General features: G+C 64.7%; 1 protein-coding gene across 1 annotated transcript in view; it reads right to left on the bottom strand.

The window, feature by feature from the left end:
- Positions 1-23,295, bottom strand: part of AKT2 (AKT serine/threonine kinase 2) — a 41,078-nt gene that overhangs the window by 8,957 nt on the left and 8,826 nt on the right. The window contains exons 2-12 of the mRNA XM_044988406.1: positions 12,638-12,778; positions 10,573-10,701; positions 9,917-10,028; positions 8,707-8,860; positions 7,973-8,104; positions 7,299-7,364; positions 5,785-5,853; positions 4,906-5,028; positions 4,225-4,353; positions 2,973-3,187; positions 1,834-1,921 (exon numbers count right to left, since the gene is read on the bottom strand). Coding sequence (XP_044844341.1) covers positions 1,834-1,921; positions 2,973-3,187; positions 4,225-4,353; positions 4,906-5,028; positions 5,785-5,853; positions 7,299-7,364; positions 7,973-8,104; positions 8,707-8,860; positions 9,917-10,028; positions 10,573-10,701; positions 12,638-12,683 — 1,263 coding nt within the window. The 5' untranslated portion in view covers positions 12,684-12,778. The remainder of the gene's footprint in view (positions 1-1,833; positions 1,922-2,972; positions 3,188-4,224; positions 4,354-4,905; positions 5,029-5,784; positions 5,854-7,298; positions 7,365-7,972; positions 8,105-8,706; positions 8,861-9,916; positions 10,029-10,572; positions 10,702-12,637; positions 12,779-23,295) is intronic.

The raw sequence follows: 23,295 nt of genomic DNA, 5'->3' as shown, positions 1-23,295 counted from the left end.
GGGCGCGTCTGCGACGTGACCGGCCCCTCACCTCGCACCGACGCAGGGGCGCGTCTGCGACGTGACCGGCCCCTCACCTCGCACCGACGCAGGGGCGCGTCTGCGACGTGACCGGCCCCTCACCTGGCACCGACGCAGGGGCGCGTCTGCGACGTGACCGGCCCGTCACCTCGCACCGACGCAGGGGCGCGTCTGCGACGTGACCGGCCCGTCACCTCGCACCGACGCAGGGGCGCGTCTGCGACGTGACCGGCCCCTCACCTCGCACAGACGCAGGGGCGCGTCTGCGACGTGACCGGCCCCTCACCTCGCACCGACGCAGGGGCGCGTCTGCGACGTGACCGGCCCTCACCTGGCACCGACGCAGGGGCGCGTCTGCGACGTGACCGGCCCCTCACCTGGCACCGACGCAGGGGCGCGTCTGCGACGTGACCGGCCCTCACCTGGCACCGACGCAGGGGCGCGTCTGCGACGTGACCGGCCCGTCACCTCGCACCGACGCAGGGGCGCGTCTGCGACGTGACCGGCCCGTCACCTCGCACCGACGCAGGGGCGCGTCTGCGACGTGACCGGCCCCTCACCTCGCACCGACGCAGGGGCGCGTCTGCGACGTGACCGGCCCCTCACCTCGCACCGACGCAGGGGCGCGTCTGCGACGTGACCGGCCCCTCACCTGGCACCGACGCAGGGGCGCGTCTGCGACGTGACCGGCCCCTCACCTGGCACCGACGCAGGGGCGCGTCTGCGACGTGACCGGCCCCTCACCTCGCACCGACGCAGGGGCGCGTCTGCGACGTGACCGGCCCCTCACCTCGCACCGACGCGGGGGCGCGTCTGCGACGTGACCGGCCCCTCACCTCGCACCGACGCGGGGGCGCGTCTGCGACGTGACCGGCCCCTCACCTCGCACCGACGCGGGGGCGCGTCTGCGACGTGACCGGCCCCTCACCTCGCACCGACGCGGGGGCGCGTCTGCGACGTGACCGGCCCCTCACCTCGCACCGACGCGGGGGCGCATCTGCGACGTGACCGGCCCCTCACCTCGCACCGACGCAGGGGCGCGTCTGCGACGTGACCGGCCCCTCACCTCGCACCGACGCAGGGGCGCGTCTGCGACGTGACCGGCCCCTCACCTCGCACCGACGCGTCTGCGACGTGACCGGCCCCTCACCTCGCACTGACGCGGGGCGCGTCTGCGACGTGACCGGCCCCTCACCTCGCACCGACGCAGGGGCGCGTCTGCGACGTGACCGGCCCCTCACCTCGCACCGACGCAGGGGCGCGTCTGTGACGTGACCGGCCCCTCACCTGGCACCGACGCAGGGGCGCGTCTGCGACGTGACCGGCCCCTCACCTGGCACCGACGCAGGGTGTACTATAAGCTGCTGGCCAGGTCTGTGTTTAGGTCCCCAGGACCGCGCTATTCCTGTGTGAATGGCTCTATTGTACTGCGCACGCGAGGCGGAAATCAGCCCCCGACGACGGCCAGCAGTTCCGTAGCCTCTCCCGACCCTGCCTGGGATCACTTTTTCGGAAGGATGATTCTGACGGGACAGTGTCGCTTTACAGCTCTGGGGTCTCGCAATTCCAACCAAAGGTGCTGCGCTGTGAGCAGCCAGAGCTTCCTCGTGGAGGTGTTCGACGTAGGGAAGCGAGCGCCGGGATTTCCCGTCCTGTCCGTCCCAGCGAGCTCTGCTCCGCGCGGGCGGGCGGGTTCTGCCCAGCCTCACACACACTCGGTGGCAGCGGCTGTTCCGAGAACTCTTCAGGTAAGTGGTTCAGGGGATGAGAGAACCCCCAACCTCCCCACAGCAAAGAGGGTTCCCCCCTTACCTTCTTCTGAACCACGTCTTGCCAGTTGATGGCCGTGAAGAAGCGGTGCTCCATCACCTCCTTGGCGTCGGTGGGCCCTCCGCCTAGCCTGGGGACACAGAGCAGCCTTACTCCCTGCCCGCGCTCCGGGCCCCTGCACTGCTTGCCAGGGGCGCTTTGAAATCCACTGAGGCAGATGGTGCCAAAGGTCGGGGAGCCCCTTGTGAAGCAGCAGGACCCCGGCCTGTGGCCATCAGCAACGCGGAAACCAGCGCGGCTGCTAGGCTCTCGGCCTGGCCCCGCTGGACTCCTGGAGTCCGGTGCCAGCTGCTCTGAGCTCTGCCCAAGCCAGGCCAGAGCCTGGGAGCTTTACGCCAGGTTCTCCTGGGCACGAGCCGAGGACACCTGCCACGGGGGATCTCCCGGCGCTAGCCCAGCCCTGACCGTCTCCACGGCGACCGATGCACCTGCCAGCCAAGGTGCAGCCGCCAGCCCCGGGCGGAAGCCAGCGAGAGCCGGCGCCATGTGCCTGTGAGGAAGTGGGGCTGTTCTTAATGTTCCCTCTGAATCCTGGGGGGGGCTCAGATCTGGCCGACTCTCTGTCTCCTGGCAACTAATGGCCAGGCCCTTCCCCCTGCCAGGGGATGCTAAAGGGGAACAAAGGGATCAGGTGAGCTCCTGGCCCGGGAAAGAGACACAGCCCAGAGAGGAGGGGCTGGGGGGGGTCAGTCTGGAGCTGGCTGGGGACGAGGAGTGAGGGCAGCCGTGGGGGTCTGGCTCACTGCCCCCCAGAATGGACCCGGCCGAGGGGTCCGGCTCGCGGTACCTACAAGCTCTGTGTTAGACCCTGTTCCTGTCATCGAATAAACCTCTGTGTCCCCGGCTGGCTGAGAGTCACGTCTGACTGCGCGGGGGGGGGCAGGACCCTGTGGCCCCCCCCAGGACCCCGCTGGGGGGACTCGCTGGGGGAAGCGCCCGGAGGGGCAGAGGAGGCTGAATGCTCCAAGGAGAGACCCAGGAGGTGAAGCCGTGGGAGCTGCTTGCCCTGCAGACAGGCTGCTCCGAGGGAGAGGAGGCTCCCCAGAGTCCTGCCTGGCTTGGTGGGAGCAGCTCCAGAGCAGCGCCCGGGGACCCCGTGAGTGCGCCCAGCAGCCACCCACCTCTGCTTGGGGTCCTTCTTGAGCAGCCCGGCCAGCAGGGCCTTGGCCTCGGGGCTGAGGGTCCGGGGGAAGCGGATCTCCTCCATGAGGATCAGCTCGAAGAGCCGCTCATGGTCCTGGTTGTAGAAGGGGAGGCGGCCACACATCATCTCGTACATGACGACGCCCAGCCCCCACCAGTCCACAGCTCGCCCATAGTCGTTGTCCTCCAGCACCTGTGCAGGGAAAGCAGGGGGCTCAGGAGCTGCGGAGAGGAGTCCGTCCACTAGCCCCCCTCCCCTCCCCGAGCCGGGACAGAACCCAGGAGCCCTGGCTCCCAACCTCCCCCGCTCTAACCACTGGACCCCACTCCCCTCCCCGAGCCGGGACAGAACCCAGGAGTCCTGGCTCCCAACCTCCCCCGCTCTAACCACTGGACCCCACTCCCCTCCCAGAGCCGGGACAGAACCCAGGAGCCCTGGCTCCCAACCTCCCCCGCTCTAACCACTGGACCCCACTCCCCTCTCAGAGCCAGGACAGAACCCAGGAGTCCTGGCTCCCAACCTCCCCCGCTCTAACCACTGGACCCCACTCCCCTCCCAGAGCCAGGACAGAACCCAGGAGTCCTGGCTCCCAACCTCCCCCGCTCTAACCACTGGACCCCACTCCCCTCCCAGAGCCGGGACAGAACCCAGGAGTCCTGGCTCCCAACCTCCCCCGCTCTAACCACTGGACGCCACTCCCCTCCCAGAGCTGGGACAGAACCCAGGAGTCCTGGCTCCCAGCCTTCCCTGCTTTAACCACCAGCCCCCCTCCCCTCCCCTCCCAGAGCTGGGGAGAGAACCCAGGAGTCCTGGCTCCCAACCTCCCACGCTCTAACCACTGGACCCCACTCCCCTCCCAGAGCCGGGACAAAACCCAGGAGTCCTGGCTCTCAACCTCCCCTGCTTTAACCACCAGCCCCCCTCCCCTCCCAGAGCTGGGGAGAGAACCCAGGAGCCCTGGCTCCCAACCTCCCCCGCTCTAACCACTGGACCCCACTCCCCTCCCAGAGCCGGGACAAAACCCAGGAGTCCTGGCTCTCAACCTCCATTGCTTTAACCACCAGCCCCCCTCCCCTCCCAGAGCTGGGGAGAGAACCCAGGAGTCCTGGCTCCCAGCCCCCCTGCTCTAACCACTAGACCCCACTCCTCCCCCAGAGCTGGGATAGAACCCAGGAGTCCTAGGCCAGGGCGGTGTTACCGTAATACACCTAATAGTGAGGGATCAATACCTCTGGGGCGAGGTACTCCGGCGTCCCGCAGAAGGTTTTCATGGTGGCACCGTCCGTTACCCCTTCCTTGCAGAGCCCGAAGTCCGTGATCTTGATGTGTCCGTCCTTGTCCAGCATCAGGTTCTCCAGCTGAAAGGCAGAGAGGAAGCGACGGACTCAGCGCTCGTCCACACGGAGCCGGGACTGAGCTCGACGGGGCGCGGTGGCTAGTCCGCACAGACGCCGCCACCGTCGTTAGGCCTGGGTAACGATCACGGCAAGTCAGTGCTGGTCAAGCCCAGCGAGGTCACTGCGCCGGACACGGGCACCTGCTGCCTTCAGGAGCGGCCTGGAAGCCCAGCCCAGCGTCCGGGCAGGCAGGCAGGCGAGCCCAGGGCAGGGGGCTTTGAACGACCCGCGCTCGCCAGGCCGTCCTGGGGGTGGGACGGGGCCCTCACAAGCAGGAATGGGAGCGAAGGGCCCTCGCCACCTGTTCTCCAGACGCCCTGCTGCAGCGACGAAATCCCGCCAGGGTGCGGCGCCGCTGAGCCGAGCAACGTGGGGAAAAGGGACCCAAGGGCATAGAATCCCGGTTCATTTTTTAAAATCCAGGAGCCTGGTTTCCAGCGGCTCTGAGCACCGACTCCAGCCGCAGCCACAGGCGCTCAGCACCCCCGAGACGGCCGTTTGCCCCGACGTTACCTTGATGTCCCTGTAGACCACGTCCCTGGAGTGCAGGTACTCCAGCGCCGACACGATCTCAGCACCATAGAAACGGGCCCGGTCCTCTGTGAACACGCGCTCTCTCGAAAGGTGGAAAAACAGCTGGAGGGAAGGAAATCCGAGCGGGGGCCGTTAGTGCGAAAGCAGCCAACCGAGGGCCGATGGCTCTGGCAGCCCTGGGCCGGCGATAACGCCGGCGGGTGTGTCCGACCCGCACTGCCCTGAGCACTCCCAAGGCAGGAGTACCCTGAGCCATGCGATTCACAGCTTCCCTCACACGTGTGTCTCCCTTGCCAAGCCCAGCACACGCAATGCTGGAGGAAGTGGCACGGTGCAGAGCGGGAACGCTGGCTAGGAGAGGCTGGTCAGTGGTGCCAGCAGGACATGGCATTAGCCACACCTGCTGCCTCGCCCTGCGGGAGGTGGGTAACAATCCCCCCATAGCTGGGAGAATGACGTCCCTGCGGCCAGACGGCCAATCAGCGACGGCTGGGCAGGGAACCCAGGAGTCCTGACACGGAAGGACCCTGCCTGCGGGGGCAGATTTTCCTGTGTCCCAGCTCCTTACGGCAGGGCCAACACACCCCTGCCAGGGGCTGGGGCCAGCACGAGCTGCTGTAAGACCTGAGAGCCCCCGAGCGAGACGATGGACGAGTTGAAATTCTGCCCTGCCGCAGAGGGGGCTGGGGGGTCAGTCACAGACATGGGCCACCCTCCCGCTGACTCCTCTGCACCCCGCCACGGTCTTGGCCAGGCCCACAGGGCCCCTCACCAGTGAAGGGGGCAGAACGGCTCCCGAATCTCTCCCCTTCGCATTTCCCCTCCCCAGCCCGTGCCGCGTGCAGGCAGCGGACCCACCTCTCCGCCGTTGGCGTACTCCATCACGAAGCACAGCCGGTCGTTGGTCTGAAAGGCGTATTTCAGCGCCTGCAACAGAGGGAGCGGTTGAGAAGAGGCAGCTGCCAGCTGCATGGCTCGGCGTTCCCCAGGCCCGCAGGAGCTGGGCACCGGCACATTCATTTCCCAGATCCCGGCTCCCACTCCGGCGCCAGGCCCAGCGCAGGGCCTCTCAGCCGCCAGCGCCAGCCTGGGGCCAGCGGCAGGAGCTGGGCACCGGCACATTCATTTCCCAGTGGCCCTACGCAGCCCTGGCTCGTGCTCCCTCCCAGCTCGGCTGCCCAGGAGCCGGCAAGCGAGAGACGAGCGCTCTGCACCCAGACACCCCGCCCGGGGCAGCGTTCAAAGACAGGGGACACTTGCTGCGCTGCTGAAGGAGGTGACACTGGGAGGCTGAAGGATTTTTCAGGTTTAGACTAGCAGGTAAGCAGCCCACTTCCCCCGCTGGCACACCCACCCCGCCCGCCCGGAGACCCCACAGGAACTTCCCCGGCCGGCACGGCCGCCCCGCCAGCCCGGAGACCCCACAGGAACTTCCCCCGCCGGCACGGCCGCCCCGCCAGCCCGGAGACCCCACAGGAACTTCCCCCGCCGGCACGGCCGCCCCGCCCGCCCGGAGACCCCACAGGAACTTCCCCGGCCGGCACGGCCGCCCCGCCCGCCCGGAGACCCCACAGGAACTTCCCCGGCCGGCACGGCCACCCCGCCAGCCCGGAGACCCCACAGGAACTTCCCCCGCCGGCACACCCACCCCGCCCGCCCGGAGACCCCACAGGAACTTCCCCCGCCAGCACGCCCGCCCCGCCCGCCCGGAGACCCCACCGGAACTTCCCCGGCCGGCACGGCCGCCTCCCCGCCCAGAGACCCCACAGGAACTTCTCCGGCCGGCCGGCACGCCCGCCCCGCCCGCCCGGAGACCCCACAGGAACTTCCCCCGCCAGCACGCCCGCCCCGCCCGCCCGGAGACCCCACAGGAACTTCCCCGGCCGGCACGCCCGCCCCGCCCGCCCGGAGACCCCACAGGAACTTCCCCGGCCGGCTCGGCCGCCCCCCCCGCCCGGAGACCCCACAGGAACTTCCCCCGCCGGCACGGCCGCCCCGCCCGCCCGGAGACCCCACAGGAACTTCCCCGGCCGGCACGGCCGCCCCGCCCGCCCTGAGACCCCACAGGAACTTCCCCGGCCGGCACACCCACCCCGCCCGCCCGGAGACCCCACAGGAACTTCCCCAGCCGGCACACCCTCCCCGCCCGCCCGGAGACCCCACAGGAACTTCCCCGGCCGGCACAACCCCCCCGCCCGCCCGGAGACCCCACAGGAACTTCCCCGGCCGGCACGGCCGCCCCCCCCCGCCCGGAGACCCCACAGGAACTTCCCCCGCCGGCACGGCCGCCCCGCCCGCCCGGAGACCCCACAGGAACTTCCCCGGCTGGCACGGCCGCCCCGCCCGCCCGGAGACCCCGCGGCGGGATTTACCGTCAGGAAGGGATGCCTACTGTTCTGCAGCACTCTGCTCTCTGTAACCGTGTGCGCCACCTCGTCCTGCGGGGAGAGACAGACACGGCAGGAGATCAGTCGTGCGCTCTCAGCCAGGCGTGCCACCCAGCCCCAGAGCTGCAGGCCTTTGAGCTGGCAGGTGCGGACCGGAATCCAGCCCGGGGGGGCGGCGTTCGCACCCGAGGGGAACAACGCTCCTCGCTGGCCAGCAGAGCACCGGAGAACACGCTCGAGTCCACTGAACTTGAAGGGAAGCGGGTGCTTAGGTGTGTTGCTGACTCAGCGCCCACAGCCCCCCCCCCATTTATTGCTCTAGCCCCAAGGAATCCCAGCCATGTAGCAGCCCCCATGGCGCCAGGTGCTGTACAAGCACCACACAGACACAGCCCTGCCCCAAGCAGCTTCCAGCCGAAGGCGGCTGGCGATGGGCCAACACGTTCATTTCTAAGTCTTTGAAGCCCAGGTGAGAATTACTGCCCTTGCTTTTAGAGGCGCGCGCACGCGCACACACACGCACGCACACACACACGCGCGCACACACACACGCGCGCGCCTGTGGGTGTGGAATACGCCTGGTTTCGGCTCACTTGGCATCTGCCTTCAGCGAGCTGCCCCGACCCCCCCGCGCTGGCCCTCCCCTGCCCAGATCGTACCTTTGCGATGATGACTTCTTTCCGCAGGATCTTCATGGCGTAATAGCGCCCAGTGGCCTTTTCCCGCACCAGGATCACTTTGCCAAAGGTGCCTTTCCCCAAGAGTTTCAGGTAGTCGAAATCGTTCATGGTCTAGGAAGAAAGGCAGACGGGGGGGAGGGTTAACGCGCGGCAACATGGGGAAACGCTGACCAACGAGCCAATCGAAAGCCGAGGGGTTCCCCCGCCAGGGCAGAGCAGCACGCGGTCAGGACACCCAGCTATGCCCCACTCCAGCCCCCCGGGGCGCACAGGGGGCAGCTCCACCCTTGCCGGTTAAACCAAGGTCTCGTGTGCTTCCGTGCCAACCGGCCAACCTCAAGCCACACGACTCCCAGGGCCCCGCGGAGCAGCCTCTTGCTCCAGATAACTAGTTCCTGTAGCCGCTAGGGGCGGGGCTGGCAGAAATCACGGGGCCCCTCCGGAGCCGACAGAAGATGACTGGCGGAAGGGGGCAAAGAACGCCCAGTGCGTTTCTGCAGCAGGAGTCGGGGTTCCTGGACATCGGTGGAGTGACTCCCCAGCCCAGCGAGCGCGCAGGAGAACCTGGCCGGGGGACGTTAGCAGCTTGGAGCGAGGAACGGACCCAGCGCCACGCCTGCGCCCCCGCAGGGGGGTCTGACCTTCCCCTGACCCTGACCCCACAGGCCAGCCAGAACGAGCTTTGAGAACCCGCAGCACGGCAGGCGTCTTACTGCTTTCGCCCGGGTCTTGCTCACGGCCACTTCCATCTCCTCAGCCCCGGTGGTGTCGCTGGGGGAGCCGCACTTGTAATCCATCGGGTCTTCTTCGGGCTCCTGGTTCTTTAGGCTGTTGGCGACGGTCTGGATGGCGTGCATCCACTCCTCCCTGCGGTGAACACGGGGTCAGCACGGGCCGCAGCAGGGCTGCCGGATTCAGAGCGAGGAGACCGCGGCAGGGGTGGACCGGTGCGTCAGCACCGCTGAGGAGGCTTCTGCGCTTCCTTCTCCCACAGCAGCGACCCCGGGTCCCAGCACTGCCCTGACCGATTCCAGCCCAGGCCTCCCCACCCCTGGGCTCACACTCTGCCAGCGCAACCCATCATCCCCTTTGCTTTGCACTTAGCGCAAACACAGAACTCCCCACCTGTTCTGGCTGCAGGAGGCCCCCACGTGAGGACGTGCTGGGCTCAGAGCAAGCAGCTCATCGCACTGCTGCCCAGAGACCCCCGCCCGAGGGGAAGGCCAGGGAGCCCCTGGCAGCTAGCTGAGGTGAACGCAATGCGCCTCCGGGCAGCAGCCCCCGCCAGAGCCCGGCTTCGCTCGCGCGGCTCAGCAGGGAGCTGGGAAGCCGCGCAGGTGCCCACTCTGCCAGCAGCAAGCGGTGCCTGACCTCCCCAGGGCAGCAGAGGCTGCGGGACAAGGAGCTCTGGTAGGTAGCGTGCGGCACGGCACCAGCGTGGCCGGTTCCGCAGCACGGAGCTGGGACTGGCGGGAATTCCAGCCTGGGGGCCAGGGAGGTTCCGTCTGCCTCCCTGCTAACAGCCAGGCACAGCCCGGCTGGAGTTGCGGGTCCCTAGCTTGGCCTTCCAATGGTGGGTCACGCGAACACTCCTGCCCTGCCACAGAAATACTCCCAGCCTCTGGTCAGCCTGGCATGCGGGGAAGCCCTGAGCTCGGCCGGGGGGCGGGGGGGAGATGTAGCACCTGGAACACTGGGGGGCCCCCGATCTTGGTCTAGGGGGATGGACACACCCATCTCCCTCTGCCCCCATCTCCCGCTTGATGTGGGGAGAACATCTGCCTCTCCGCAGGGCTGGGAGTGCTGGCTGGCCAGGGGCTGCCAAGGAAGCTGCAGCCCAAGAGCTAAGCTCCCGGACAGCCTGGCCCCACCCTGCGTGATGGGTCTGGAGGATGCAGCCAGGGCGTGCGGAGCTGCACCTACCGTTCGTCAGGAGAGTCCACGTGAAAGGTTCTTTCGATGACAGTCGTCCACTGCAAGCACCGAATGACAAAGGTGTTCGGCCGGGGCCGCTCGGTCTTCATCAGCTGGCATTCTGGGGGCGGGGGGGAGCGCAGGCCACCAGTGATTTCTGAGACCAGGTCCCCAACCTCCTGCACTGGCTCCCTGCTCATTGCAGGATCCCATTAAAATAACGACCCTGCGTCTTTGAATGCCTCCCGCCGGCCTCACCTGGGTACCCTCCCGATACCGCCCCTGCGGCCTGCCAGCTTCCTTTCCAAGATGGGAGCCGGCAGCCCGTCCACACCAGGGCTCTCAGTGGGGCCAGCACTGTACCAGTCCCGCTTGCAAACGCTGCAGAGCTGGCTGCTGCTCTCCCGCCCTGCGACAGCGCTGGGGGGGCGTTACGTCAGCGCATCGCAGCGTGAGAGGGGAACGCAGCTGCTGGACGAGTCCTCAGCGCCACCACATCCGGCCCCAAACAGCACCATGGCACAAGGAGCCTGGAGCCTGACTTCTCCTCTCAGCTTCAGAGGGGCCGTGGGCTCTGGGAGAAGGGGGCCGTGCATCTGCTGGGGAGAGATACAGCTGTGTCCCTTGGGTGTCCCTGCACCTCCGGGTGTAACCGGCAGACGTACCTGCGACCGAGAAGTTGTTCAGAGGTGGCAAGCTGTGATCAGACGTCTCGGGCCGCTCCTTGTAGCCGATGAAAGAGCCGTCGCTTTTCAGAAGGAAGTACCTGGGGCGCCAGGTTTTAATGTACTCCCCTGGAACAAAACCGTATTGCGCCTGGCGTTACTTCGCTACCGGGCCCACCCCGCCGGCACCGCAGAGCCGCTGCCCTGCTCTCGCCAAGGAGCCAGCGAAGGGGCGAACAACCGAATCTCAGCGGCGACGCGCCAGAGCCCCGGGATTCCCGCTGACCGACTCCAAGGCCCACAGCCACGTGGGGGTGAGCCAGAGCCACGGACACCCAAGAGTGGGAGTGGTTCCACCCCGCCCAACGCGTGAGACAGATCCTCAGTGATGAAATGAGGGGTCCTCAAAGGTATTTCGGGGCAACCTCTGGGGAAAAAGCAGGAGTTTGGCGGTTCCTTTGGGAGCCCCGGGGAAGCCCAGTAAGGCAGGGAAATAGCCACCGAAGCCCAGGCAGGTGAAGTACTTGCCCAAGGCACACAGAGGGAGAGGGGCAAAGCTGGGACCCGACCCAGGAGTCCTGGCTCCCAGGTCCCTGCCCTGACGTTAGCTGAAGCGCCGGCTCTGCGGTGTCACTCAGATAGCACCTCTCCCCGCGCTGACGCGTACGCTGGCCGCAGCCTCAGCCCCAGGTCCCGGCACACCATGCCGAGGGCAGAAATCGCACTGGACCCAGAGCCCTGGAGTAAAGGGAGCCAAGCAGGATCTGTCCGCGCTGCAGGGCTGCCAGCGCCTGCTCCCGAAAGTGCTCGGCAAGCGAGGAAAGAACAGGGCCACCTCCAGCATCGCTATAAATAACCCCCTGCGCAGCTGCTGCAAAGCCCCCCCCTCCAAGAGCCCATCACCGCTGACAATAAACGCGCGGTGGCGCCCGGGGGGACATGCCCTGTGCCCCTGCGGGCAGCCTGGCAGCTGCAGGACGAGGCCAGGCCGGCCACACCCGGGTTTCTGGCACCGCTTCCCAGCCCCCGTTCCCGGGCCGTTTACTGCGGCAAGGGGGGGTGAAGCCCTGCTCCGGCCACACGCTGAGCTGCTTAACGTGGGTCTCAGAAATCATCTCTTGTCCGCGCTGGCCAGGGCAACAGGCGAACAGCCCAGCCTGAGCCCCGGCAGCGCCGATCTAACCGTGCTGCGAGCAGGGCCCGGGCAGAGCTCTCCCGCGCGGGCTGCAGTCCGATCGAGCCGAGGGCCGGCTCCCAAGCCAATGGAAAGACTCCTGTTCACTTCGGCTCAGGCCCTAGCTGCAGAAAATGCAGCACAGCCTATGCCCAGCTCGGGGCAGGGCTCCCTTCCACCCCGCACTGCAGGCTCAGCTGGGAAACTGAAAACCAGAGCCTTCCTTTTCCTCGGCAGCGGCAAGGGGCAATTCCCCGTGGCACCCCTAAGCCAGGCACAGCCCTCAAACAGCCTCCCCTTCGCCGCCAGGGAACTCAGAGCCTCTGCCTGCAGCAGGAGGCTGCACCTTCCACTCGGCTCGGCACAGCACGGCAGGGCATCGCCCTGGATCTGCCCACGGCAGACGCTGCCCCGGAAACGCACAGCTGGCTTTCAGAGCGCTGGCAGCCCCGTAGGGCTGCGCACGGAGAGCAAGGGGGTGGAGTCAGCGGGTCAGAGTGGGGCTACATGGGCCCTGCCACCCTGGGCCAGCAGTCTCAGCACTCTCCTCCTCCAGCTCCCCTCCTCAGCCGCAGGGCTCAGCAAAGACCTGCTGCCGCAGCCATGGGAAAAGCTCGGGCCTAGGGTCACACACAAGCTGCAGCAGTTCAAAACCCAGGTTAGTTTAGCAAGTGCAAACACCTGTGTGGACACACTTACATCGGGTTAAAACAGGCTCCATGGGTTTAACTCACGCCTAGAAACGCGCAGTGCAAACTAAAGCAGCACAGGCCAGTCTAAACCTCATCAGCGTGTCCACACACACAGCTGCACCGGTTTAAAATCCCACCTTTAGCTAGGCTGCTGTGATTGTGCCCCCCCACACGCCCCACCTCTGGGGGAGTTCCTTACCTCTCTTGTGCAGCCAGCCCTCTTTGACGACTGACACCTCGTTCATGTTGGTGCCCCAGCTCCCGGCTACCTCTGCAGGGCAGGACAAGGAACCAGGGTAACGCTGCCAGCTGCAGGACGCGCTGCGGGCGCAGGGAGCGTCTGTGAGAGAAAAGAAGCCGTTGGCCATCGCAGAATTCACTGGACGTCCAGACAAAGCCGCGGACGGAGCTCCCACAAATGCCGCCACCAAAGATCCAGCGTTGCTCGCCACGGGGTCCGAATCCGCCCCCTCCGCCCGGAGGCCTGAGCACGCACCAGCACCTGCCCCTGAGCTTACAAACCAAAGCAAGGCAGACAGAGCGGGGGCACACAGAGAGGTGATCAGCCTCTGCCCCCCGTGCCCAGTGCCCTCTGCACGCGCTGCACGCGGAGAAGCACACAGGGACGCCTCCGAGACGCAGCTCTCCCGCTGAAGACAGAAAGGCAGCATCAGTAGGAAACCGCCCCCACACAGGGTATCATTAAAAACTCCCCCGCTACATCGATGCAGCCTCCATAAACACAGGCCCAGGGAATCAGAGCCCTGCTTGCAAACACCCCCGAGCTGCAGGGCGAGCCCAGCTACCTGCTCAGGCACCCAGCGAGGTGTTTACCAGCCCTTATCTCCCGCAGCACCATGTGCTACCATCACTGATGATAAAAAGCCTTGGAGATAAGAGGCACTAATGGCACATGCTCAGATCAGAGACACTGGCGGGGAAAACACAGGCAGAGCCCTTACAAAACAAACAGCTGGAGAAAAATTAATCCGAGCCACCTGATGGCCTGGGATTGCCTTAGGGAGCCAGGATCGCTGCCCGCCAGCGCTTGCCATCGCCTACGTTGGGCTGCTATGAGAAGGGAAAACTCCTGCTAGCCACCGGGCTGAACCACCCCAGTTCTGGCTCCAGGTCCAGGCGGCTGCGCTGCCGCCCCAAGGGAGGGAGTTCGGGGCTCACCCCAGCACAGAGCTGGAGACGTTTGCCTGCGGGGCCCCTGTGCTGAGCCCTCTCCGGCTCGAGGAACGGACCACTAGTGATGGCGCACGGGTACCGAGAGCTGCCAGGCCACTCAGCACTTCCGCTGGATCTATTTTCATTCCAGCAAGCCCAGGAGCCCGGCAGCGCCTGCCCGAAAGCCAGACCCCGGCCTGCCTGAACCTGGCTCCTCGCACTGCAGGAGCTCAGCTATGGGGAGCTGCTCAGCCATTCCAGGACGGCACGGCGCGGCACGGCGCGGCAGGGAAAGCCGGCGGCTCCCCTCGAAGCCGGGGAAGGGAGCTGTCCTAGGCCAGGCTGGAGCCGGCGCGGCACAGAGCCACGAGACGCGCAGGAAGGTAAAAACATCCAGGCCCAACGCCGGGATTCCACAGCCCAGCCACAGCCCCACCGGCTCCCGGCTCTCCAGCCTGGTCCCTCCTCCCCATGCCAGGCCTCGGACCTGCCTCATGCTGGCCCACGACATGGGGCTGGTGGAGCAGAGGGATCCTCTCCCCCCACATCAGTGACTGAAGCGTGACAGGAACACTTGTCCCGGACTAGCTACTTCGGGTCAGCGACCGCACTGTGCGAGCCACCGGAGCCGGTGCTTCAGAGTCCTAACTACAGCCAAGCCGGCAGCCACGACAAACAGCAGGAAAACTAAGCAAGACGGTAATCGGACTGACAGAGACAAGGGCAGAAATAAAACCTCATGTCACTAGAAAGGCAGCTGGTCCCAGCTTTGCAGGGTGTAAAGATCCCCCATCTAGCCCGGGCTCTGGCTGAAGATCCACCTCGGACACCTTAGCGTAACCAACTCAGGAGCGGCAAATCAGAGAACCCCCTGCTGATCTGCAGCACCTGCTGTGCTGCTCCCTTTCCCTGGGACATTCCCTCTCCTTACCACCCACCCAGCAGCTCTTCGCTCTACTTCGCCCAGGTGCCTGCTGCAGAGGGAGGGAAGTTCCCGGGGAGAAGCAAGGGGCGAAATGTCCCGCCGCCGGCTGGCTGCTCTGGCTCCAGGGCTGCCTGAACAGGAGGAAGTGGTGCTGGGACAGTTCCCCAGCGGAAGAGGTCCGATCGCCTGTCAAGAATTCCTTGGCGTCCGAGGCCTAGTGGAGCTCGACCACCCTGCCCCCTCGCCAGCTCTCCTGGTCAACTCGCTGCCCTCCCGGGCGCACCCCTTTGGGGACCTGGGCTCTCCTCACCGGTGCTCGGTCACAGACACGCTTCGCCCACTCTGGGCTGGCCGCTGTGAGGACGGGAGACTTCGCTTTCGTGTCCTGTTTTCCTCGGAGATCGTCTGACCAGCCCAGGGCTCCTCTCCGCTCACATCTCTGCAGCCTGTCCTCCCGGAGGGCTCGGAGATCGGCTGACCAGCCCAGGGCTCCTCTCCGCTCACATCTCTGCAGCCTATCCTCCCGGAGGGCTCGGAGATCGGCTGACCAGCCCAGGGCTCCTCTCCGCTCACATCTCTGCAGCCTGTCCTCCCGGAGGGCTCGGAGATCATCTGACCAGCCCAGGGCTCCTCTCCGCTCACATCTCTGCAGCCTGTCCTCCCGGAGGGCTCGGAGATCGGCTGACCAGCCCAGGGCTCCTCTCCGCTCACATCTCTGCAGCCTGTCCTCCCGGAGGGCTCGGAGATCGGCTGACCAGCCCAGAGCTCCTCTCCGCTCACATCTCTGCAGCCTGACCTCCCAGAGGGCTCGGAGATCATCTGACCAGCCCAGGGCTCCTCTCCGCTCACATCTCTGCAGCCTGTCCTCCCGGAGGGCTCGGAGATCGGCTGACCAGCCCAGGGCTCCTCTCCGCTCACATCTCTGCAGCCTGTCCTCCCGGAGGGCTCGGAGATCATCTGACCAGCCCAGGGCTCCTCTCCGCTCACATCTCTGCAGCCTGTCCTCCCGGAGGGCTCGGAGATCATCTGACCAGCCCAGGGCTCCTCTCCGCTCACATCTCTGCAGCCTGTCCTCCCGGAGGGCTCGGAGATCAGCTGACCAGCCCAGGGCTCCTCTCCGCTCACATCTCTGCAGCCTGTCCTCCTGGAGGGCTCGGAGATCGTCTGACTAGCCCAGGGCTCCTCTCCGCTCACATCTCTGCAGCCTGTCCTCCCGGAGGGCTCGGAGATCGTCTGACCAGCCCAGGGCTCCTCTCCGCTCACATCTCTGCAGCCTGTCCTCCCGGAGGGCTCGGAGATCATCTGACCAGCCCAGGGCTCCTCTCCGCTCACATCTCTGCAGCCTGTCCTCCCGGAGGGCTCGGAGATCGGCTGACCAGCCCAGGGCTCCTCTCCGCTCACATCTCTGCAGCCTGTCCTCCCGGAGGGCTCGGAGATCGTCTGACCAGCCCAGGGCTCCTCTCCGCTCACATCTCTGCAGCCTGTCCTCCCGGAGGGCTCGGAGATCGGCTGACCAGCCCAGGGCTCCTCTCCGCTCACATCTCTGCAGCCTGTCCTCCCGGAGGGCTCGGAGATCGTCTGACCAGCCCAGGGCTCCTCTCCGCTCACATCTCTGCAGCCTGTCCTCCCGGAGGGCTCGGAGATCATCTGACCAGCCCAGGGCTCCTCTCCGCTCACATCTCTGCAGCCTGTCCTCCCGGAGGGCTCGGAGATCGGCTGACCAGCCCAGGGCTCCTCTCCGCTCACATCTCTGCAGCCTGTCCTCCCGGAGGGCTCGGAGAACTTTGCCCAAACATCCAGCCTAGTCCAGGAGCTCCAAGGGAAAAGCTGGTTGGCCACTGGGGTAACTGAGCTTGGAGACCGGGGGACCAAAGCTCACCCCATAAGAGCAAAATGGCAAATGCCGAAGAGGCGACGTGTAATGTTGCCACCCAGCCTGTGGGCGTACGCAGAGCGGGGGGCTGTGGCGAGCTGGAAATACCTCACAGGTGCTCTGGCAATCACAGGTGCTTTTCCAAGAGATCTGCCCAACTCCCGAGTGAGGGAAACCGACGGCAAAGAGAGCAGGAGACGTGCCGGCCGGCGCGTTTGGGAAGGGACTGAGTGGGTGGTGGCGAAAGGGCCGGAGGACTCCAGCGCTCTGAGCTTCTAGTTCGATGCCCAGATTGTGCCCCCAGTTTTCCCAAACGAAACATCAGAGAATGACGACCCACACACCAGCAGACAGCGAGCGAGCGGGCCAGGCGCAGGCCGCATGCAGCCCCAGAACTGCCAAACTTCTCCCCGCCAGCTCCACGGCGGAGCTAAATGAACCCCGCACAAACAAGGCGATTTAATCCACACATATTTTCATTGGCAAAACTGACCAGAAGCAAGAGGGGGAGAAAGACGTCGTTACTCTGATCCCGGCAGACGAATTTATACAGACCCACTATCGCAATCCTGGCTACCAAACAAAGCCGGGGCTGCCACTGGATTTCACTCATTTACAGACAGTTCTAAAGGTTCAACAAAACGCCAGCAACAGTGCCATCCTCCCGTCTTGGGAACTGCCCCAGCGAGAGGCTGGAGAAGCCACGGCAGTGCTGCCCCAGACGCTCCCGCACGGCGCGAGTCCCAGGCTGCGAACACCCCCCCCCCCACGGCAAACGGTATTTGCAATAGGCTAGAATGCTGGACGGCGGCTGCAGAGACAGAGCCATGCGATTGGCGGGGAGCAAACCAAGGGGTAAGACCCACTGAAACTGGCGGCACGTGGAGCTGCTCGATTTCCAGAAGGAACCATCCGGCCGGGCTCCAAAGGGTCCTGTTGGCCCCAGAACGTAACCCTGTCCCATGAGCGACCTCGTCAGAGGCGGCTGCCGGCCGCGAAACGCCCCAAACAACGTGTGGGTGAAACAGGCCAGACCAACAGCCCGGTGCAGACCCCTGAGACTCGGCAGGGGAACTGCCCATTCGGGACTCGTCGTCCCCACCAGGCGGCGAGGCAGAGGGGCGGCGTCCAGCCCACGGCCCGGCTGGGCTCACTCACCTCTAGCTTTTCATCCGGAGCTCAAAGCACTTTACAAAGGAGGAAAGTAGCGTCATCCCTGTCCACAGAGGGGAAACTGAGGCCCGGGGACAGGAAGTGGCTCATCCACAGCGACCCAGCGGGCCAGTGGCAGAGCGAGGAACAGAACCCAGGTCTGCTGAGTCCCAGCCCAGTGCTCCCCGCAGTCCTCCTCTTAAATGCCACTAGCAGCACCGGTCAGACGAACAGCGAACGTGGACCCTCACCCACCAGTGACACGCTCGTCGCCTGGCTACCTCCAAGCGCAGGAGGTAACATTACCCCCGTCCTACAGAGCCGCAGGCCAAGGCCAAGGCCACGCACCGCCGAGAAGAGACTGGAACCCGGGACTGAGCAAACGCCGTGGCTCTAGCTGGAGACAAGACGCAGCCCCAGCATTAGTGCTAATCTTAGGAGATTAACAAGGAGATTATCAAGGGCTGGAATTTCCAACACCGCCTTAGGGTCCCGCAGGTCCTCGGCCCGGCCACGAAGCCTGCCAAGTGCCGGCTGGTGCGGGTACGCCCGCGAAGAGAAGCCACTGGGAAATGCCAACAATTCTGCGGAGTTGGGCGCTATTCTGAGCCAGCACTGTGGGACACAGAGCAACGGCGAGGAGCCACCTTCCGGCGATCACCACATGCCTCACCTGCATTTCTGACTGCCGCACGCTCACCCCGAGCTGGAGCCGAGAACAGCAGAGCCAGACCGGAGCTTGGCAGCAGAACCCTGGCTGGCTCTGACCCACAGGGAGAAAGCGAAGCGCCTGTCTTCGGCGTGCGGCCGCGCGCTCTGGGAATGCCGGCCGCGGGCTCTGGGAATGCCGGCCGCGGGCTCTGGGAATGCCGGCCGCGGGCTCTGGGAATGCCGGCCGCGGGCTCTGGGAATGCCGGCCGCGGGCTCTGGGAATGCCGGCCACGGGCTCTGGGAATGCCGGCCACGGGCTCTGGGAATGCCGGCCACGCACTTGGCCTCCACCAGATGACACAGAACAACGTTTTCAGACAAATCTAAATCACTTATGAGCCAAAGCCCCACTGACCACCTTCCTGCTGGCTCCTCACTCATTTAGATGCTTCTGAAACGTCTCCCCCAAAGTCTCTGCCCTGAGGAGTTTGCAATCTAAGAGCAGTTCGGATCGACCCGCCCTCACCAGCTCCGCAAGCCTGGGCTTCCACACATGCTCCTCAGGTACAGAACAAGCCAGTGGAAACTGTTCACGTTCAGCAGCGTCCTGAGAGCTGAGCTGAGCAGTTTACGCCCCTTCGCACAAGTGATGCGCGGGGCGTTTGAAACTCACCCTGGGATTCTGTGACTTCACTGGGCAGCTGCGTGCAGGGAGAAAGCAAAGTGACGTCCCGGCAGGCAGCCTCCCCACTCATGCACGCCAGCGAGACTGACCCTGCGACCTCCAGAAACCGATCCCAACTGATCCCTGAGAAAGCCAGGCTGGTGCTCGCCACAACCAGCGCGGGACGTTCGGGGCCTGTGTTCTGGGTGATTGTAAGGGTCGCTGCTGGCCTGGAGACATGAACGTGCTGGGGTGAAACGACGGCTCTTCTGAGAAGTTTCCCTACGGCTCCGTGAAGGAAGGAGTGCCCAGTGGTTAGCATGCAGTCAGGGCCTTGGGAGAGCCAGGTTCGAGTCCCTGCTCTGATGCTGTCTTCCCGTCTGACCTCAGCACACCAGGGTCTCCTCCCTCAGCGGCTTCCCAGGCACAGTGGGAGAAAAACGTACGTTAAAGATGGGGACGTGCAGCCGTCCTGCGGCCCCGGGGCCATGTGAGAACGCCAGAGAGGCAAGGGACAGCAGCCAGACAGATGCTGCAGGGACTGGCCGATCGATTTTCTGACCGAGCCGGCAGTACTTTAGACCCTTGTTCTGAACGCTCAGTCCGGCAGGTCACAGGTGCCCAGGGCAGCGTGCATGGACAGCGCCTGTCTCCAGCAGGGATTCTGCACAGGACTGGAACGCAAACAGCATGCGGTGGGGGCTGGGGCACCAGGCCTCGCAGGCACTCCCACAGAAAGCTGGGGTCATTGGTTCAGCGACTCTGAGGCTGGCGGGACCGTTACACTGACGAGTCTGACCTCCCGCACAGCACAGGCCAGGCATTCCTGCTTCCAGCTGGCTGAGCGGGAGCAGATCTGAATGAGGAGGATTTTCGATAGTGCCTCTGTGCATTTTCCTAGCTAAGGCCCAGGAGACCAGAGCATCATCCCCTCGGGGAGACTGGCTCTTCACTGGGGGCCTCAGTTTCTGTCAAATGGGACTGACGTTAGGGACCTAACCTCCCTGGGCAGCGCTGGAAGGGTTAAATACTTGCAAAGTGCTCTGAGATCCTCAACTAGAAGTGGAATATTTTCCATATTCATGGAGGACAAGTCCCTCGATGGCTACAAGCCAAGAGGGTGACACAACCCCATGCTCTTGATGGCCAGAAGCTGGAACTGATCACTCGATAACTGCCCTGTTCTGTTCCTTCCCTCCGAAGCATCTGGCCCTGGCCTGATTGGTGGCTTTAATGGCAGAGGTGTGGGGCGGGAATCAGCTCCCAGCAGCAAAGGCTGCAAGGAGAGATCTCAAAGAGAGAGTGAAATGCAGAGCTCTACGGAGGGGGGCAGCTGAGCGGCTCGGATGCAGACAGATCTGCTACACCCGCTGGCCCTCATGCCAGGGGGCACCCCCCAGCGAGTGCCTGCTCAGGCCCGCTGGCCCGGCTCTCCCCACCCCCCCCAGCCTGCTGACTAGCTGGCTGTGTGACTCAGCTAAGTACACACTAGGCTGTTTACCCCCTTCAGGATGTGCAGAACGGGAAGAGGCAGAGGAGTGGCTTGTGCGCTGCTAGGCTGGAAGTGTGTAAAGCAAAGCTCCTGGGCAAAGAGTCCTAACCCGTCGGCCCCAGGCTCCCTGCAGAACCTGGGGGGAGCCTGGGAACAACGCCCCTCCTCTTCTCGGGCACCCAGCCAGCCTGTCTGCCGAGGGGCACAGCCCCTCCCCTTCTTGGGGTGTGACAGTCACTGGAACAAAGGGCTCAATAAACATTAGTTCTTCCACTGGGTTGTCTGACATCTGACACCCTTTGGCAACCCTCTCCAGAGGCTCCCGCACTGCAAACGGCAAGCGATCAAATCACAAACCAGCCCAAAACGCCAGGCTCTGGCCTGCGGGGCCACACCGACATCCCGGGGAGCAGGGAGCGCGTCTGCGACCAGCCCAAAACGCCAGGCTCAGGCCTGCTGGGCCACACCAACATCCCGGGCAGCAGGGAGCTCGTCTGCGACCAGCCCAAAACGCCAGGCTCAGGCCTGTGGGGCCACACCGACATCCCGGGGAGCAGGGAGCTCGTCTGCGACCAGCCCAAAACGCCAGGCTCTGGCCTGCGGGGCCACACCGACATCCCGGGGAGCAGGGGGATCGTCTGCGACCAGCCCAAAACGCCAGGCTCTGGCCTGCGGGGCCACACCGACATCCCGGGGAGCAGGGGGATCGTCTGCGACCAGCCCAAAACACCAGGCTCTGGCCTGTGGGGCCACACCGACATCCCGGGGAGCAGGGAGCTCGTCTGCGACCAGCCCAAAACGCCAGGCTCTGGCCTGTGGGGCCACACCGACATCCCGGGGAGCAGGGAGCTCGTCTGCGACCAGCCCAAAACGCCAGGCTCTGGCCTGTGGGGCCACACCGACATCCCGGGGAGCAGGGGGATCGTCTGGAAAACGCCAGGCTCTGGCCTGTGGGGCCACACCGACATCCCGGGGAGCAGGGGGATCGTCTGGAAAACGCCAGGCTCTGGCCTGCGGGGCCACACCGACATCCCGGGGAGCAGGGGGATCGTCTGCGACCAGCCCAAAACGCCAGGCTCTGGCCTGTGGGGCCACACCGACATCCCGGGGAGCAGGGAGCTCGTCTGCGACCAGCCCAAAACGCCAGGCTCAGGCCTGCGGGGCCACACCGACATCCCGGGGAGCAGGGAGCTCGTCTGCGACCAGCCCAAAACGCCAGGCTCTGGCCTGCGGGGCCACACCGACATCCCGGGGAGCAGGGAGCTTGTCTGCGACCAGCCCAAAACGCCAGGCTCTGGCCTGTGGGGCCACACCGACATCCCGGGGAGCAGGGGGATCGTCTGGAAAACGCCAGGCTCTGGCCTGCGGGGCCACACCGACATCCCGGGGAGCAGGGGGATCGTCTGGAAGGGCTGCGACCAGCCCAAAACGCCAGGCTCAGGCCTGCGGGGCCACACCGACATCCCGGGGAGCAGGGAGCTCGTCTGCGACCAGCCCAAAACGCCAGGCTCAGGCCTGCGGGGCCACACCGACATCCCGGGGAGCAGGGGGATCGTCTGGAAGAGTCACGAGGGCTGCGCTAGCCACGTACACTGGGGTGCAACCCCCCCAAAGACCTCAGCCATCCACACGGCAAGGGATGAGCTTTACCGTGTCTGCGCGCGAGACGGCGCCGTTCGCCACACGTCACCACATCCTGTATTTCTGCCGAGTCTGGTCAAACGTCAACAAGAGAAAAGGAGGACCCCGAAGTAAGAGAAAACCACATGTGCCAGGTGACAGAGCTCCAGCCCGACCTGAGATACCCTGAAACAGGCTGCGCTCACCTGTGTCAAAAGATGCCTGGTGGGGGGGATGAGGGGGTTCCCAGTGACTCATTTCTGGAAAACAAGCTAGAAAATAACACACGTCTATAGCGTCTCCACTGAACTCGGAGCCCCCCCCGGGCAGTCGGGCTGTGATTTCCTGGAGAATGTAGCTTATTAGCATGACTTTGGCACTTGGACTTTGCACAGTTCAGTCGGGGCGTCTGACCCGCACTGCGACCGCGCAGCCAAGTCACAGAGAGGCGCTGCACGCACGGAGAAAGGAACGGTCCCTGCCCCAGAGCACCTACAATCCAAGCACACAGAACAGAGGCAAGATCCCGATCCCCCCAAGTTGCCAGAGGGAGGACTGAGGCCCAGAGGTTTAAGTGACATGGGAAGAGCGTGGCAGAGTGATGGATGAACCCAGACCTCATGAGTTCACTCTAGCAGTGCCTTCACCACAAGACTGCTCCGCCGCATGCAATTCTGTAGCCACGTTTAAAAAACAATCAAATCATGTTTTATCTAGGGACCACGTCCGATGTGAGTCAGGGCTCCTGCGTTCTATTTCTAAACCTGCTACTGGCCTTGGCAAGTCACTGCCCTCCATGCCTCTCTTTCTCCAGCTGTACAATGGGGATAGGAATGTACCTACCTCCGAGGGATTACAAAGTCTTACGCCGGCCTGGAACAAAGTGCAGGATCGTGGCCTTCAATATCTCAAAAGCACCAAGCTCCTGACATGAAAGGTGCAAAGGAAAGATTAACTGTTGGGTTGCCTGACTTAATACTTGAACTGTACCAAACTCATGAGCTCAGTGGATTTTTTTTAACCACAGTAAGAGAAAGGATAAGCAGCCCTGGCAGCACAAAGCATTCAGAAACCCTGGGAAAGGCCCGCCAAAAATCATGGAATTGGTTTAAAACACACGAGGATACAAAATAATAGACACTGGGTTCTTTTGATTTGCTTTCTGGGTCAGGTTTTCAAGTGCTTCTCCACAGCCAAAGGGGCTAGGAACTTATTTTAGTTTAAATGAAGGCCAAGATATCACCAGAGCTTGACTCCAGGAGCTGGGGATTGATGGAACATGGCAAACCTCACAAGAGTTGGCAGCG

This window comes from Mauremys mutica, chromosome 15, assembly GCF_020497125.1.
Source record: "Mauremys mutica isolate MM-2020 ecotype Southern chromosome 15, ASM2049712v1, whole genome shotgun sequence".
Classification (NCBI taxonomy): Eukaryota; Metazoa; Chordata; order Testudines; family Geoemydidae; genus Mauremys; species Mauremys mutica.
The sequence above is the reverse complement of the archived record's forward strand: the minus strand, read 5'-3'. Positions and strand labels throughout refer to the sequence as shown.